The 20,225-nt window shown below is 43.3% G+C and overlaps 1 protein-coding gene across 1 annotated transcript in view; it reads left to right on the forward strand.

Annotated features, from left to right (window-relative positions):
* Nucleotides 1–20,225, forward strand: part of si:dkey-220o5.5 (actin filament-associated protein 1-like 2) — an 82,614-nt gene that overhangs the window by 45,585 nt on the left and 16,804 nt on the right. The window contains exons 4-10 of the mRNA XM_061729738.1: nucleotides 744–815; nucleotides 1,484–1,527; nucleotides 5,809–5,920; nucleotides 6,697–6,980; nucleotides 18,592–18,771; nucleotides 19,433–19,519; nucleotides 19,720–19,789. Of these exons, the coding sequence (XP_061585722.1) occupies nucleotides 744–815; nucleotides 1,484–1,527; nucleotides 5,809–5,920; nucleotides 6,697–6,980; nucleotides 18,592–18,771; nucleotides 19,433–19,519; nucleotides 19,720–19,789 (849 nt within the window). The remainder of the gene's footprint in view (nucleotides 1–743; nucleotides 816–1,483; nucleotides 1,528–5,808; nucleotides 5,921–6,696; nucleotides 6,981–18,591; nucleotides 18,772–19,432; nucleotides 19,520–19,719; nucleotides 19,790–20,225) is intronic.

Here is a 20,225-nt window from a genome sequence, read left to right on the forward strand (position 1 = left end):
TACTAACTAGTACTAACTAGTACTAACTAGTACTAACTAGTACTAACTAGTACTACTATACTAGAGTACCAGCTGCAGGCCCCGGGTAAAAGTACTATAGTACTAGTACTAACTAGTACTAACTAGTACTAACTAGTACTACTATACTAGAGTACCAGCTGCAGGCCTCGGGTAAAAGTACTATAGTACTAGTACTAACTAGTACTAGTACTAACTAGTATTAGTTAGTACTAGTTAGTACTAGTACTAACTAGTACTAACTTGTACTACTATACTAGAGTCCCAGCTGCAGGCCCCGGGTAAAAGTACTATAGTACTAGTACTAACTAGTACTAGTACTAACTAGTACTAGTTAGTACTAGTTAGTACTAGTTAGTACTAGTTAGTACTAGTTAGTACTAGTACTAACTAGTACTAACTAGTACTACTATACTAGAGTCCCAGCTGCAGGCCCCGGGTAAAAGTACTAGTACTACAGAACTACTATACCAGTACTACAGTACTGCTGTACTACAGTACTACGGCTGGAGTACTAGAGTACTATGGCTTGAGTACTAGAGTACTACGGCCGGAAGTACTAGAGTACTACGGCTAGTAGGACTAGAGTACTACGGCAGTACTGGGTACTAACTGAATACTTCTGTTTCCAGCTGTTGTACTAGAGTACTACAGCTGTACCACGGATGTAGTACCAGAGTACTACGGCAGTACTGGGTACTAACGGAGTACTTCTCTGTTTCCAGCTGAAGATGCCGAGTACATGATCATGAGCTGTCCGTCATCATCGTCTCCTAGCAACGAGCTGGAAACCCCAGGTAACAATACTACAACCTCAAAGTATAAGTACTTTACTACCTGGACCAGGTAACAATACTACAACCTCACAGTATAATTACTTTACTGGAAACACCTGGACCAGGTAACAATACTACAACCTCAAAGTATAATTACTTTACTACTTTACTGGAAACACCGGGACCAGGTAACAATACTACAACCTCAAAGTATAATTACTTTACTGGACCAGGTAACAATACTACAACCTCAAAGTATAATTACTTTACTGGAAACATCTGGACCAGGTAACAATACTACAACCTCAAAGTATAATTACTTTACTGGACCAGGTAACAATACTACAACCTCAAAGTATAATTACTTTACTACTTTACTGGAAACACCTGGACCAGGTAACAATACTACAACCTCAAAGTATAATTACTTTACTGGAAACACCTGGACCAGGTAACAATACTACAACCTCAAAGTATAAATACTTTACTGGAAACACCTGGACCAGGTAACAATACTACAACCTCAAAGTATAATTACTTTACTACTTTACTGGAAACACCTGGACCAGGTAACAATACTATGGTTTTATTAGTGTTCAGGTTTATTAGTGTTTAGGTTTATTAGTGTTTAGCTTTATTAGTGTTTAGATTTAGTTACCATGACGACTGTTGTCTCTCTGTCCCTCCAGGCGTCTTCTCACCTGAACGTCCACCTGTCCACCAGAGGGAGACGGTGAGTCTCATCACTGGTCCAACTTGTTCAAACAAAAGAGTTTTACTACAAGTGACCCATTTAAACATTGATAGTGAGTTGAATGAGATGGACGGTTTATTGACGGTTTATTAACGGTTTATTAACGGTTGATGGACGGTTGATGGACGGTTGATTGACGGTTGATGGACGGTTGATGGACGGTTGATTGACGGTTGATGGACGGTTTATTGACGGTTGATGGACGGTTTATTGACGGTTTATTGACGGTTTATTGACGGTTGATGGACGGTTTATTGACGGTTTATTGACGGTTTATTGACGGTTGATGGACGGTTTATTGACGGTTGATGGACGGTTTATGGACGGTTGATGGACGGTTTATTGACGGTTTATTGACGGTTTATGGACGGTTGATGGACGGTTTATTGACGGTTTATTGACGGTTTATTGACGGTTTATTGACGGTTGATGGACGGTTTATTGATGGTTGATGGACGGTTTATGGACGGTTGATGGACGGTTGATGGACGGTTGATGGACGGTTGATGGACGGTTGATGGACAGTTGGAGGACGGTTTATTGACGGTTTATTGACGGTTGATGGACAGTTGGAGGACGGTTTATTGACGGTTTATTGACGGTTTATTGACGGTTTATTGACGGTTTATTGACGGTTGATGGACGGTTTATTGACGGTTTATTGACAGTTTATTGACGGTTTATGGACGGTTGATGGACGGTTTATTGACGGTTTATTGACGGTTTATTGACGGTTTATTGACGGTTTATTGACGGTTGATGGACGGTTTATTGATGGTTGATGGACGGTTTATGGACGGTTGATGGACGGTTGATGGACGGTTGATGGACGGTTGATGGACGGTTGATGGACGGTTGATGGACGGTTTATTGACGGTTTATTGACGGTTGATGGACGGTTGATGGACGGTTTATTGACGGTTAATGGACGGTTTATTGAAGATTGATGGACGGTTTATTGACGGTTGATGGACGGTTTATTGACGGTTTATTGACGGTTGATGGACGGTTTATTGACGGTTTATTGACGGTTGATGGACGGTTGATGGACGGTTGATGGACGGTTTATTGACGGTTTATTGACGGTTGATGGACGGTTTATTGACGGTTTATTGACGGTTGATGGACGGTTGATGGACGGTTTATTGACGGTTGATGGACAGTTGGAGGACGGTTTATTGACGGTTTATTGACAGTTTATTGATGGTTTATTGACGGTTGATGGACAGTTGGAGGACGGTTTATTGACGGTTTATTGACAGTTTATTGATGGTTTATTGACGGTTGATGGACGGTTGATGGACGGTTGATGGACGGTTTATTGACGGTTTATTGACGGTTGATGGACGGTTTATTAACGGTTTATTGACGGTTGATGGACGGTTGATGGACGGTTTATTGACGGTTGATGGACAGTTGGAGGACGGTTTATTGACGGTTTATTGACAGTTTATTGATGGTTTATTGACGGTTGATGGACGGTGTATTGACGGTTGATGGACGGTTTATTGACGGTTGATGGACAGTTGGAGGACGGTTTATTGACGGTTGATGGACGGTTTATGGACGGTTTATTGACGGTTGATGGACAGTTGGAGGACGGTTTATTGACGGTTGATGGACGGTTTATTGACGGTTGATGGACAGTTGGAGGACGGTTTATTGACGGTTGATGGACGGTTTATGGACGGTTTATTGACGGTTGATGTACGATTTATTGACGGTTGATGTACGGTTTATTGACGGTTTATTGACGGTTGATTGACGGTTTATTGGCGGTTTATTGACGGTTCATTGACGGTTTATTGACGGTGTATTGACGGTTGATGGACAGTTGGAGGACGGTTTATTGACGGTTTATTGACGGTTTATGGATGGTTTATTGACGGTTTACTGACGGTTTATTGACGGTTGATGGACGGTTGATGGACGGTTTATTGACGGTTGATGGACGGTTGATGGACGGTTTATTGACGGTTTATTGACGGTTGATGGACGGTTTATTAACGGTTTATTGACGGTTGATGGACGGTTGATGGACGGTTTATTGACGGTTGATGGACAGTTGGAGGACGGTTTATTGACGGTTTATTGACAGTTTATTGATGGTTTATTGACGGTTGATGGACAGTTGGAGGACGGTTTATTGACGGTTTATTGACAGTTTATTGATGGTTTATTGACGGTTGATGGACGGTTGATGGACGGTTGATGGACGGTTTATTGACGGTTTATTGACGGTTGATGGACGGTTTATTAACGGTTTATTGACGGTTGATGGACGGTTGATGGACGGTTTATTGACGGTTGATGGACAGTTGGAGGACGGTTTATTGACGGTTTATTGACAGTTTATTGATGGTTTATTGACGGTTGATGGACGGTTTATTGACGGTTGATGGACAGTTGGAGGACGGTTTATTGACGGTTGATGGACGGTTTATGGACGGTTTATTGACGGTTGATGTACGGTTTATTGACGGTTGATGGACGGTTTATTGACGGTTTATTGGCGGTTTATTGACGGTTCATTGACGGTTTATTGACGGTGTATTGACGGTTGATGGACAGTTGGAGGACGGTTTATTGACGGTTTATTGACGGTTTATGGATGGTTTATTGACGGTTTACTGACGGTTTATTGACGGTTGATGGACGGTTGATGGACGGTTTATGGACGGTTTATTGATGGTTTACTCACGGTTTATTGACGGTTTATTGACGGTTTATTGATGGTGTATTGACGGTTGATGGACGGTTGATGGACGGTTGATGGACGGTTTACTGACGGTTTACTCACGGTTTATTGACGGTTGATGGACGGTTGATGGACGGTTGATGGACGGTTGATGGACGGTTGATGGACGGTTGATGGACGGTTGATGGACAGTTGGAGGACGGTTTATTGACGGTTAATGGACAGTTGGAGGACGGTTTATTGACGGTTGATGGACGGTTTATGGATGGTTGATGGACGGTTTATTGACGGTTTATTGACGGTTTATTGACGGTTTATTGATGGTTTATTGACGGTTGATGCACGGTTGATGGACGGTTTATGGACGGTTTATTGACGGTTTACTCACGGTTTATTGACGGTTGATTGACGGTTGATGGACGGTTGATGGACGGTTTATTGACGGTTTATTGACGGTTTATTGACGGTTTATTGACGGTTTATTGATGGTTTATTGACGGTTGATGGACGGTTGATGGACGATTTATTGACGGTTGATGTACGGTTTATTGACGGTTGATGGACAGTTGGAGGACGGTTTATTGGCAGGTTTGTATACGACTCTCTCTGACAGCGGAGCTTCTTCTCAGCAGCAGCAACACGAGGCCGTAGTAGAATTAAACCTAATTAAGGCTAATAATTAAACGTACGTGTGTCACGTCTCCCTTTAGTCTGAAAGCTATGTGATGTGGGTCAGTAATGACGGGATGTTGGGAGGAGACCAGTGTGTGTGTGTGTGTGTGTGTGTGTGTGTGTGTGTGTGTGTGTGTGTTCCTTCCATCCATCCGTCACGTAAACCAGATGCTAATCAGATGCTAATCAGCCTCCATCATGACATCATGACGACTTCCTGCCTCCGTTGGCCAATAGGAAGCAGAGGAGACGGCCTCCATGTAAACACTGGACTTCCTGTCTCTGAGACACACACACACACACACACACACACACACACACACACACACACACACACACACACACACACACACACACACACACACACACACACACACACACACACACACACACACACACATGAAACCAGTTTCTCCTGTGATGATGAAGATAATTGTTAAACTAGAAGCAGACGTTTCCTAAACCTTATTTGACTTGAATCAGCACTGTTGACCAGAGATTAATGTTGAAGTACAATTGAAGTGCAATTTCAATAAAAAAGTCGAAATTTGGGGAATAAAGTCGAAATGTGGAGAAAAAAGTCCAAATGTGGAGAAAAAAGTCCAAATGTCTAGATTAATGTTGAAATACAATTTCAAGAATAAAGTCGAAATTTCGCCTTTTTTCTCAACATTTCAACTTTATTCACGAAAATTTGACTTTTTTCTCAACATTTCGATTTTTTTCTCGAAATTGTACTTCAACGTTAAACTCGACATTTTTCGAGTCGTCACACCAGTCCAGATCAGACCAGACCAGACTGAATAACTGGACCACATTGACCTGGACTGAACCCTCAAACCGGACTGGACTGGACCAGACCTGAACCAAGTTCCTCCCCCCACCTGCAGGGCCCCAGGGTTCCCCCCCACCCTCCCGGAGGTCTGGGAGCTGAGGAGGAGGAGGAGGAGGACGAGGACACCTACGAGGAGGCGGAGCCTTACGTCTCCACGGCAACGACAGGTAACACCAACCTCCCCGGCAGGTAAACCCCCAGAACCCCAGGAATATTTTTCTGACGAAAGGAGGGCCTTTTTTCCCCCTAAACGTGCCCCAAAAGTACATGCACGAAAATCGGTACACACCTGTATCATGTCGCAACTTAAAGAAAAGCCTCTTGGCGCCATGGCCGAAACTGAACAGGAAGTCGGTAATTTTGAACATTTTGAATTAATCGCGTAATTTTGGCGCAATTTATGCCATTCCTTCAGCAGTTAATTCAGCCTGAACCGTAACGTGCACCCAGGTGTGTTATACATCAAAATGTGCATCTCCATCCTGCGACTACGCGCATTACTTTTCTCTTTCAAAAGCGTTACCGTGGCGACGCTAGACACCAACAAGCGCCCCCCCCCCCCCCCCCCTTCATCTGATTGGTCCATATTTGATAGTTCCTATTTTCTGCTATAACGTTTGAATGGTTTGACATAAAGACTCGTGGGTGGTGTCATCGGACTCGGGTTTGAGTCCTTCACCATAATCGGTGCAAATTAGCCCCGCCCCTTCTTCTGATTGGTCGATATTTGAAAGTCCCTTTTTTCTGCCATAAGTTTTGAATGGTTTGACATAAAGAGTCATGGTTGTGTCATCGGAGTCCTTGACTTTTACTGGTGAAAATTGCACGCGTGAGGGCCCGTTCATCCGTTCATTGCTGCTTGCAGCTTTAATTGTTTTTTATATTATTTTATGCTCGAAATAAAGATTTCAATTCAATTCAAACCAGATCTCCGTCTCCACAGAGAGAGCAGAGTCCGACAGCAGCCACTACGAGTCGTACGGGGACGAGGACGAGGACCAGGACCAGGACCGGGTCCAGGACCGGGACCGGGTCCAGGACCGGGTCCCCCTGGTCCAGGACCGGGTCCAGGGCCGGGTCCCCCTGGTCCAGGACCGGGCCCACTACCTGTCCCAGCCCTGCCTCAGGCCCGTCCCCGAGTCCCGGCTCTGCGGATACCTGTGGAGGAGGAAGTGGCTCGGCCAGTGGAGCAAACAGCTGTTCCTGATCCGGAACCACGTCCTGCTGGTGAGGAACCGCTCGTACCAATAACGGACAAATTTAGAGAATAAAGGCCAAATTTACTGAATAAAGTCGAAATATCGTGAATAAAGTCGAAATTTTGTGAATAAAGTCCAAATTTTGAGAAAAAAGTAGAAATGTCGATATTAATGTAGCGTAACGTAGTGAGTATCATCAACATAGAGACATTAATGACAGATACAGCTGAGTATCATCAGCATAGAGACATTAATGACAGATACAGCTGAGTATCATCAGCATAGAGACATTAATGACAGATACAGCTGAGTATCATCAGCAGAGACATTAATGACAGATACAGCTGAGTATCATCAGCATAGAGACATTAATGACAGATACAGCTGAGTATCATCAGCATAGAGACATTAATGACAGATACAGCTGAGTATCATCAGCATAGAGATGGACATTAATAATAATAATAATAATAATAATACATTTTATTTATATAGCGCTTTTCTGGGCACTCAAAGACGCTTTACATTAAAACAAAACACATAATACAGATTACAATTACACAGGACAGTACAAAAGGACACAACATGAGACAGGACGTTAATCACACATTAAAAGCAGTTCTGTAAAGGTGAGTTTTGAGATGGGATTTGAATGCTGGGAGGTCTGTACAGTCACGGATGTTTTTGGGGAGGGAGTTCCAGAGGGTGGGTGCAGCGATGGAGAAGGCCCTGTCGCCCCAGGTCCGGTGCTTGGTTCTGACAGGAAGGGACAGGAGGTTGGCGTCAGAGGAGCGGAGGCTGCGGGAGGGAGTGTAGCGGTGGAGCAGATCGGTGAGGTAGCAGGGGGCCTGGTTGTGGAGGGCTTTGTGGGTGAGGAGAAGGATTTTGAAGTGGATCCGTTGAGGGATGGGGAGCCAGTGGAGCTTCTGGAGGACTGGGGTGATGTGGTCTCTGGAGCGGGTGTGGGTGAGCAGGCGGGCGGCAGAGTTTTGAATATATTGGAGTTTATTGAGGACCTTGGAAGTTGAACCGTAGAGGATGCTATTGCAGTAGTCGAGTCTTGAGGTGATGAAGGCGTGGATCAAGGTTTCAGCGGTAGAGAAGGAGAGTGATGGACGGAGACGGGCAATATTTTTCAGGTGGAAGAAAGCAGTCCTTGTGATGTGGTTGACATGGTGTTGGAAGGAGAGGTTACTGTCCAGGATAACTCCGAGGTTGCGGATGTGAGTGGAGGGAGACAGAATGGAGTTGTCCATGGTGAGGGTGAAGTTGTGAGCGGTTTTGGTGAGGGATTTTGGGCCGATGATGAGCATGTCCGATTTGTTGTAGTTGAGTTGGAGGAAGTTCGAGTGCATCCATGACTTGATTTCGGCGAGGCAGTTGGTCAGGGTAGAGTGGGTTGCAGAGGTGAGGGATTTGGTGGAGATGTACAGTTGGACGTCGTCGGCGTAGCAGTGGAAGTGGAGGCGGTGGCGGCGGATGATGTTGCCAAGGGGGAGCATGTAGAGGATGAAGAGTAGAGGACCAAGCACCGAACCCTGGGGGACGCCTTGTGACAGAGGGGCAGTGGAGGAGGAGCAGTTGTTGATGCTGATGAATTGATGTCTGTTGGTGAGATAGGATTTTAACCAGGAGAGGGCGGATCCGGTGATGTAGAGAGATGATTCCAGGCGGGAGAGGAGGATGGTGTGGCTGATGGTGTCGAAGGCTGCTGTGAGGTCCAGGAGAAGGAGAATGCTGAGGTTGCCGGAGTCGGAGGAGAGAAGGAGGTCATTGGTGACTTTGATGAGGGCTGTTTCTGTGCTGTGACGTGAGCGGAAACCAGATTGAAATGTTTCAAACAGATCATTGGAGGTGAGGTGGGTCTTGAGCTGAGTGGCGACGGCGCGTTCCAGAATTTTTGACAGGAAAGGGAGGTTGGAAATGGGCCGGAAGTTGTTCATGGTGTCAGGGTTGAGTCCAGGTTTTTTGAGGATGGGGGTGACAGCTGCCAGTTTGAGGGTGTCCGGGACTGATCCAGAGCTGAAGGAGGAGTTGACGATGTTGATGATGAGTGGGGAAATGGCTGGGAGACAGTTTTTTATAAATGTGGATGGGATGGGGTCCAGAGCACAGGAAGAGGTTTTCATGCCCATCATGACAGTGGAAAGAGACGCTGAAGACATGGGAGAGAAGTGAGACAGGGGCTGAGTGGTGGAGGGGGGGTAAACAGGTGGGGAGGTGGAGGGGGTGGAGGAGGTGGTCAGGTTACTGTAGATGGTCTGGATTTTGGATTGAAAAAATGAGAGGAAGTCGTTGCACTTAGAGACTGTGAAGGAGTTGGAGATGTTGTCACTGGGTTTGAGAAGTTTGTTGATTGTGGAGAAGAGAGCCTTTGGGTTGGAGGAGTCGGAATGGATGATGTTGGAGAAGTAGGTGGAGCGAGCTGAGTTGAGGGCATCCTTGTATTGGTGGAGATGATCAGTGTAGGCGAGTTGGTGAACAGTTAATCCAGATTTCTTGCAGAGTCGCTCGAGTTGACGTTTACGGGATTTCAGTTTGCGGAGTTCAGGGGTGTACCAGGGTGCTGAGCGTGCGAAAGAGACTGTTTTGGTTTTGATGGGAGCCAGTTGATCAAGACAGGAGGAGAGTGTATGATTGTAGTAATCCACGAGGTCCGAGGGGTTGTCGGGTGACGGGGGAGGGGAGGCGGACATCTGAGTGGCGAGAGAGGCTGAGAGGGCAGAGGGGGAGATGGATCTGATGTTGCGGAAGGATATTTTGCGTGCTTCTTTGGGAGTGGGGATGGGGATGTTGATGTCCATGATGATTGCCAGGTGATCAGACACGTGGAGGTTGAGGCTGGAGAGCTGATTTATTGTGAGGCCAGTGGAGCAGACGAGATCGAGGGTGTGGCCGCGGGCGTGAGTGGGGAAGTCGACGTGTTGAGTGAAGTTGAGGCAGTGTAGCAGGTCCAGGAATTCAGCAGCAGGTTTACAGTTAGGATCGTTGATGTGGAAGTTGAAATCACCCAGGAGGAGAACAGAGGGAGAGATGGAGCAGAGCTGGGTCAGAAAATCCGAGAGATCCGAGAGAAAGGAGGGGTTTGGTTTGGGGGGGCGATAAATGACGGCGGTGACAAGAGGAGTGGGGCCAGGTAGTTTGAAGGCAGTGTGTTCGAATGAAGGAATGACAGGAATGGGGATGGAGGTTGCTTTAATGTCCTTTCTGTATATTGCTGCAACACCGCCCCCCCGCCCCTCAGCACGAGCTTGTTCCATGTAGGTGAAGTTGGGGGGAGTGGCCTGATTTAGTGAGAAATAGTCCAGGGGTTTGTGCCAGGTTTCTGTTAGACAGAGGAAATCCAGATTATTGTCCGTTATAAATTCATTCAGCAGCAGGCTTTTGTTGTTGAGTGAGCGGGTGTTGAACAGAGCCAGTTTCAGGTGGTGTTGCTTGGTGATTGGCTGAGAGGACTGAGGAAGTGGACGGAGATTGGACAGATTCTGTTTGTTGTGATGACGTAACGAAGTTGCAGGACGGCAGGAGGACCAGAATGAAGGAATGGAGTTTGGCGACGTGAAGTTGTAGGAAAACATGCGTCCTGAGCGGCTGTGTGGAGGATGGTTTTGCCAGAGTGGACCAGGTGTCGGGCGCGGGTGGTGGGCCGCGGCGGAGTGGAGCGGCGGCATGGTCCCGGTCGAGAGCGGTAGCTGGAAGCTAACGAGAGCTAGCGTCGAGGAGCCGAGGGTCCGGGTGTAGAGGAGCGACGAGAACCCCAGGAATATCCACAGGATTAGCCACAGCATGCTACATCCAGCAGGTAAGCTTGTTGAGGTGGAGATGGTGGTGGCTGAGGACGGAAAACAGCGGTGACCAGTAACGAGTAATGGCAGAGTAGCGAGCAGCTAGCTAGTTGCTTTAGCCGGTGGTTCAGAGCAAAACTTACTCGCGAGGGCTCCAAGAGGAGCCCGCAGCGGAGAGAAGACAGTTGCGGTGTACACGGGAGAAGTAAAAGTAGTATCAAAACTTACCGGCAGAGGCCCAAATACTGGGCCTGCTGCGTTGGAAATGCTTCGGTAAGTTTGACGTAAGCGGGTGCCAGGGATAGACAGACCACGGTTCTTCTGCGGTGTCAGGAGGACCAGAGGTTCTGCTGCGGTGTCAGGAGGACCAGAGGTTCTGCTGCTGTGTCAGGAGGACACAGATACAGCTGAGTATCATCAGCATAGAGACATTAATGACGGATACAGCTGAATATCATCAACATAGAGACATTAATGACAGATACAGCTGAGTATCATCAACATAGAGACATTAATGACACATACAGCTGAGTATCATCAGCATAGAGACATTAATGACAGATACAGCTGAGTATCATCAGCATAGAGACATTAATGACAGATACAGCTGAGTATCATCAACATAGAGACATTAATGACAGATACAGCTGAGTATCATCAGCATAGAGACATTAATGACAGATACAGCTGAGTATCATCAGCATAGAGACATTAATGACAGATACAGCTGAGTATCATCAACATAGAGACATTAATGACAGATACAGCTGAGTATCATCAGCATAGACATTAATGACAGATACAGCTGAGTATCATCAGCATAGAGACATTAATGACAGATACAGCTGAGTATCATCAGCATAGAGACATTAATGACGGATACAGCTGAGTATCATCAGCATAGAGACATTAATGACAGATACAGCTGAGTATCATCAGCATAGAGACATTAATGACGGATACAGCTGAGTATCATCAGCATAGAGACATTAATGACAGATACAGCTGAGTATCATCAGCATAGAGATGGACATTAATGACAGATACAGCTGAGTATCATCAGCATAGAGACATTAATGACGGATACAGCTGAATATCATCAACATAGAGACATTAATGACAGATACAGCTGAGTATCATCAGCAGAGACATTAATGACAGATACAGCTGAGTATCATCAGCATAGAGACATTAATGACAGATACAGCTGAATATCATCAACATAGAGACATTAATGACGGATACAGCTGAGTATCATCAGCAGAGACATTAATGACAGATACAGCTGAGTATCATCAACATAGAGAGGGACATTAATGACAGATACAGCTGAGTATCATCAGCATAGAGACATTAATGACAGATACAGCTGAGTATCATCAGCATAGAGACATTAATGACAGATACAGCTGAGTATCATCAGCATAGAGATATTAATGACAGATACAGCTGAGTATCATCAGCATAGACATTAATGACAGATACAGCTGAGTATCATCAGCATAGAGACATTAATGACAGATACAGCTGAGTATCATCAGCATAGACATTAATGACAGATACAGCTGAGTATCATCAGCATAGACATTAATGACAGATACAGCTGAGTATCATCAGCATAGAGACATTAATGACAGATACAGCTGAGTATCATCAGCATAGAGACATTAATGACAGATACAGCTGAGTATCATCAGTATAGACATTAATGACAGATACAGCTGAGTATCATCAGTATAGACATTAATGACAGATACAGCTGAGTATCATCAACATAGGGATGGACATTAATGACAGATACAGCTGAGTATCATCAGCATAGAGACATTAATGACAGATACAGCTGAGTATCATCAGCATAGAGATGGACATTAATGACAGATACAGCTGAGTATCATCAACATAGAGACATCAATGACAGATACAGCTGAGTATCATCAACATAGAGACATTAATGACAGATACAGCTGAGTATCATCAACATAGAGACATTAATGACAGATACAGCTGAGTATCATCAGCATAGATACATTAATGACAGATACAGCTGAGTATCATCAACATAGAGACATTAATGACAGATACAGCCGAGTATCATCAGCATAGATACATTAATGACAGATACAGCTGAGTATCATCAGCATAGAGACATTAATGACGGATACAGCTGAGTATCATCAGCATAGAGACATTAATGACAGATACAGCTGAGTATCATCAGCATAGAGACATTAATGACGGATACAGCTGAGTATCATCAGCATAGAGACATTAATGACAGATACAGCTGAGTATCATCAGCATAGAGATGGACATTAATGACAGATACAGCTGAGTATCATCAGCATAGAGACATTAATGACGGATACAGCTGAATATCATCAACATAGAGACATTAATGACAGATACAGCTGAGTATCATCAGCAGAGACATTAATGACAGATACAGCTGAGTATCATCAGCATAGAGACATTAATGACAGATACAGCTGAATATCATCAACATAGAGACATTAATGACGGATACAGCTGAGTATCATCAGCAGAGACATTAATGACAGATACAGCTGAGTATCATCAACATAGAGAGGGACATTAATGACAGATACAGCTGAGTATCATCAGCATAGAGACATTAATGACAGATACAGCTGAGTATCATCAGCATAGAGACATTAATGACAGATACAGCTGAGTATCATCAGCATAGAGATATTAATGACAGATACAGCTGAGTATCATCAGCATAGACATTAATGACAGATACAGCTGAGTATCATCAGCATAGAGACATTAATGACAGATACAGCTGAGTATCATCAGCATAGACATTAATGACAGATACAGCTGAGTATCATCAGCATAGACATTAATGACAGATACAGCTGAGTATCATCAGCATAGAGACATTAATGACAGATACAGCTGAGTATCATCAGCATAGAGACATTAATGACAGATACAGCTGAGTATCATCAGTATAGACATTAATGACAGATACAGCTGAGTATCATCAGTATAGACATTAATGACAGATACAGCTGAGTATCATCAACATAGGGATGGACATTAATGACAGATACAGCTGAGTATCATCAGCATAGAGACATTAATGACAGATACAGCTGAGTATCATCAGCATAGAGATGGACATTAATGACAGATACAGCTGAGTATCATCAACATAGAGACATCAATGACAGATACAGCTGAGTATCATCAACATAGAGACATTAATGACAGATACAGCTGAGTATCATCAACATAGAGACATTAATGACAGATACAGCTGAGTATCATCAGCATAGAGATGGACATTAATGACAGATACAGCTGAGTATCATCAGCATAGAGACATTAATGACAGATACAGCTGAGTATCATCAACATAGAGACATTAATGACAGATACAGCTGAGTATCATCAGCATAGAGACATTAATGACAGATACAGCTGAGTATCATCAACATAGAGACATTAATGACAGATTCAACTGAGTATCATCAGCATAGAGACATTAATGACAGATACAGCTGAGTATCATCAGCATAGAGATGGACATTAATGACAGATACAGCTGAGTATCATCAGCATAGAGACATTAATGACAGATACAGCTGAGTATCATCAACATAGAGACATTAATGACAGATACAGCTGAGTATCATCAGCATAGACATTAATGACATATACAGCTGAGTATCATCAGCATAGAGACATTAATGACAGATACAGCTGAGTATCATCAACATAGAGATGGACATTAATGACAGATACAGCTGAGTATCATCAGCATAGAGACATTAATGACAGATACAGCTGAGTATCATCAACATAGAGACATTAATGACAGATACAGCTGAGTATCATCAGCATAGAGACATTAATGACAGATACAGCTGAGTATCATCAGCATAGAGACATTAATGACAGATACAGCTGAGTATCATCAACATAGAGACATTAATGACAGATACAGCTGAGTATCATCAACATAGACATTAATGACAGATACAGCTGAGTATCATCAACATAGAGACATTAATGACAGATACAGCTGAGTATCATCAGCATAGAGACATTAACGACAGATACAGCTGAGTATCATCAACATAGACATTAATGACAGATACAGCTGAGTATCATCAACATAGAGAGGGACATTAATGACAGATACAGCTGAGTATCATCAGCATAGAGACATTAATGACAGATACAGCTGAGTATCATCAGCATAGAGACATTAATGACAGATACAGCTGAGTATCATCAGCATAGAGATATTAATGACAGATACAGCTGAGTATCATCAGCATAGACATTAATGACAGATACAGCTGAGTATCATCAGCATAGAGACATTAATGACAGATACAGCTGAGTATCATCAGCATAGACATTAATGACAGATACAGCTGAGTATCATCAGCATAGACATTAATGACAGATACAGCTGAGTATCATCAGCATAGAGACATTAATGACAGATACAGCTGAGTATCATCAGCATAGAGACATTAATGACAGATACAGCTGAGTATCATCAGTATAGACATTAATGACAGATACAGCTGAGTATCATCAGTATAGACATTAATGACAGATACAGCTGAGTATCATCAACATAGGGATGGACATTAATGACAGATACAGCTGAGTATCATCAGCATAGAGACATTAATGACAGATACAGCTGAGTATCATCAGCATAGAGATGGACATTAATGACAGATACAGCTGAGTATCATCAACATAGAGACATCAATGACAGATACAGCTGAGTATCATCAACATAGAGACATTAATGACAGATACAGCTGAGTATCATCAACATAGAGACATTAATGACAGATACAGCTGAGTATCATCAGCATAGATACATTAATGACAGATACAGCTGAGTATCATCAACATAGAGACATTAATGACAGATACAGCCGAGTATCATCAGCATAGATACATTAATGACAGATACAGCTGAGTATCATCAGCATAGAGACATTAATGACGGATACAGCTGAGTATCATCAGCATAGAGACATTAATGACAGATACAGCTGAGTATCATCAGCATAGAGACATTAATGACGGATACAGCTGAGTATCATCAGCATAGAGACATTAATGACAGATACAGCTGAGTATCATCAGCATAGAGATGGACATTAATGACAGATACAGCTGAGTATCATCAGCATAGAGACATTAATGACGGATACAGCTGAATATCATCAACATAGAGACATTAATGACAGATACAGCTGAGTATCATCAGCAGAGACATTAATGACAGATACAGCTGAGTATCATCAGCATAGAGACATTAATGACAGATACAGCTGAATATCATCAACATAGAGACATTAATGACGGATACAGCTGAGTATCATCAGCAGAGACATTAATGACAGATACAGCTGAGTATCATCAACATAGAGAGGGACATTAATGACAGATACAGCTGAGTATCATCAGCATAGAGACATTAATGACAGATACAGCTGAGTATCATCAGCATAGAGACATTAATGACAGATACAGCTGAGTATCATCAGCATAGAGATATTAATGACAGATACAGCTGAGTATCATCAGCATAGACATTAATGACAGATACAGCTGAGTATCATCAGCATAGAGACATTAATGACAGATACAGCTGAGTATCATCAGCATAGACATTAATGACAGATACAGCTGAGTATCATCAGCATAGACATTAATGACAGATACAGCTGAGTATCATCAGCATAGAGACATTAATGACAGATACAGCTGAGTATCATCAGCATAGAGACATTAATGACAGATACAGCTGAGTATCATCAGCATAGAGACATTAATGACAGATACAGCTGAGTATCATCAGTATAGACATTAATGACAGATACAGCTGAGTATCATCAGTATAGACATTAATGACAGATACAGCTGAGTATCATCAACATAGGGATGGACATTAATGACAGATACAGCTGAGTATCATCAGCATAGAGACATTAATGACAGATACAGCTGAGTATCATCAGCATAGAGATGGACATTAATGACAGATACAGCTGAGTATCATCAACATAGAGACATCAATGACAGATACAGCTGAGTATCATCAACATAGAGACATTAATGACAGATACAGCTGAGTATCATCAACATAGAGACATTAATGACAGATACAGCTGAGTATCATCAGCATAGAGATGGACATTAATGACAGATACAGCTGAGTATCATCAGCATAGAGACATTAATGACAGATACAGCTGAGTATCATCAACATAGAGACATTAATGACAGATACAGCTGAGTATCATCAGCATAGAGACATTAATGACAGATACAGCTGAGTATCATCAACATAGAGACATTAATGACAGATTCAACTGAGTATCATCAGCATAGAGACATTAATGACAGATACAGCTGAGTATCATCAGCATAGAGATGGACATTAATGACAGATACAGCTGAGTATCATCAGCATAGAGACATTAATGACAGATACAGCTGAGTATCATCAACATAGAGACATTAATGACAGATACAGCTGAGTATCATCAGCATAGACATTAATGACATATACAGCTGAGTATCATCAGCATAGAGACATTAATGACAGATACAGCTGAGTATCATCAACATAGAGATGGACATTAATGACAGATACAGCTGAGTATCATCAGCATAGAGACATTAATGACAGATACAGCTGAGTATCATCAACATAGAGACATTAATGACAGATACAGCTGAGTATCATCAGCATAGAGACATTAATGACAGATACAGCTGAGTATCATCAGCATAGAGACATTAATGACAGATACAGCTGAGTATCATCAACATAGAGACATTAATGACAGATACAGCTGAGTATCATCAACATAGACATTAATGACAGATACAGCTGAGTATCATCAACATAGAGACATTAATGACAGATACAGCTGAGTATCATCAGCATAGAGACATTAACGACAGATACAGCTGAGTATCATCAACATAGACATTAATGACAGATACAGCTGAGTATCATCAGCATAGAGACATTAACGACAGATACAGCTGAGTATCATCAGCATAGAGACATTAATGACAGATACAGCTGAGTATCATCAACATAGACATTAATGACAGATACAGCTGAGTATCATCAACATAGAGACATTAATGACAGATACAGCTGAGTATCATCAGCATAGAGACATTAATGACAGATACAGCTGAGTATCATCAGCATAGAGACATTAATGACAGATACAGCTGAGTATCATCAGCATAGAGACATTAATGACAGATACAGCTGAGTATCATCAGCATAGAGACATTAATGACAGATACAGCTGAGTATCATCAGCATAGAGACATTAATGACAGATACAGCTGAGTATCATCAGCATAGAGACATTAATGACAGATACAGCTGAGTATCATCAGCATAGAGATTGACATTAATGACAGATACAGCTGAGTATCATCAACATAGAGACATTAATGACAGATACAGCTGAGTATCATCAACATAGAGACATTAATGACAGATACAGCTGAGTATCATCAGCATAGAGACATTAATGACGGATACAGCTGAGTATCATCATGTAGACATTAATGACAGATACAGCTGAGTATCATCAACATAGAGATGGACATTAATGACAGATACAGCTGAGTATCATCAGCATAGAGACATTAATGACAGATACAGCTGAGTATCATCAACATAGAGATGGACATTAATGACAGATACAGTTGAACTGCAGGTTTGTTCACTTCCTGGTTTGTGTTTCTCAGTTTGTTTACTTCCTGGTTTGTGTTTCTCAGTGTGTTTACTTCCTGGTTTGTGTTCCTCAGTGCTACAAATGCGCCCGGGACCTGCTGCCTCACCTGGAGTTGAACCTGCGCGGCTGTCAGGTCGTCTACAAGTGCAAGGCTAACGCTAAGATCCAGCACCAGCTCAAACTGGTTCCAGTCGGGTCTGATGTTCTGGTTCTGGGATACAGCAGCTTCCAGCAGGCCGACGAGTGGAGACAGGTACGAACACGCCCACCCAAAACACGCCCACCGGGCACTAACCACGCCCACATCACATCCAAACCACGCCCACCTCACACCGAAACCACGCCCACCTGGCACTGAAACCACGCCCACCTCACACCGAAACCACGCCCACCTCACACCAAAACCACGTCCACCTCACCCCGAAACCACGCCCACCTGGCACTAACCACCTCACACCCACCGAAACCACGCCCACCTCACACCGAAACCACGCCCACCTGGCACTGAAACCACGCCCACCTGACACTGAAACCACGCCCACCTCACCCCGAAACCACGCCCACCTCACCCCGAAACCACGCCCACCTGGCACTAACCACCTCACACCCACCGAAACCACGCCCACATCACACCAAACCACGTCCACCTCACAACTAAACCACGCCCACCTGACACCCACCTGACGGGCAGTACACCACAACCTCCACGTTCCTTCAGTTTTATATTTAACACACCCAGAAATACACAGAAATAAGTAATAACCGTGTTGTAACCATGTTGTAACCGTGTCGTAACCGTGTTGTAACCATGTTGTAACCGTATTGTAACTGTATTTAACCATGTTCTAACCGTGTCGTAACTGTGTTGTAACTGTGTTGTAACCGTGTTGTAACTGTGTTTAAACTGTGAGCAGGTGATCGAGGAGCTGAGTTTCGGAGCGGAAGTCGAGACTCAGAGCTTCTCATCTCTGAATAAATCAGAACTCCAGCTGTCCTGCAGGGTAAAACACACACACACACACACACACACACACACACACACACACACACACACACACACACACACACACACACACACACACACACACACACACACACACACACACACACACACACACACACACAGAAAATACAAATAAGACTTCAGGTTTGTTCGACTAAAACGGAAAAGATAAATGAGTGAAATGTTTTGTGTTTTCAGTCCAGTACGGTCCAGACGGAGTCTGACGAGGAGAATCCTGCAGACGACTGCAGCTCCGGCAGGGAAAGAGGTGAAACCCCGGAAACTGGAACTCTAGCACTGCTAGCACTGCTAGCTGCTAATTCTGCTAGCTCCACAGCTAGCTGCTAATACTGCTAGTACTGATAGTACTGCTAATACTGCTAATGCTGCTAATACTGCTAGTACTGATAGTACTGCTAATACTGCTAACGCTGCTAATACTGCTAGTACTGCTAGTACTGATAGTACTGCTAATACTGCTAGTACTGCTAGTACTGATAGTACTGATAGTACTGCTAATACTGCTAGTACTGATAGTACTGCTAATACTGCTAACACTACTAATACTGCTAGTACTGATAGTACTGCTAATACTGCTAATACTGCTAATACTGCTAGTACTGATAGTACTGCTAATACTGCTAGTACTGCTAGTACTGATAGTACTGCTAACACTGCTAATACTGCTAGTACTGATAGTACTG

This window comes from Cololabis saira, chromosome 9 (assembly GCF_033807715.1).
Source record: "Cololabis saira isolate AMF1-May2022 chromosome 9, fColSai1.1, whole genome shotgun sequence".
Classification (NCBI taxonomy): Eukaryota; Metazoa; Chordata; class Actinopteri; order Beloniformes; family Belonidae; genus Cololabis; species Cololabis saira.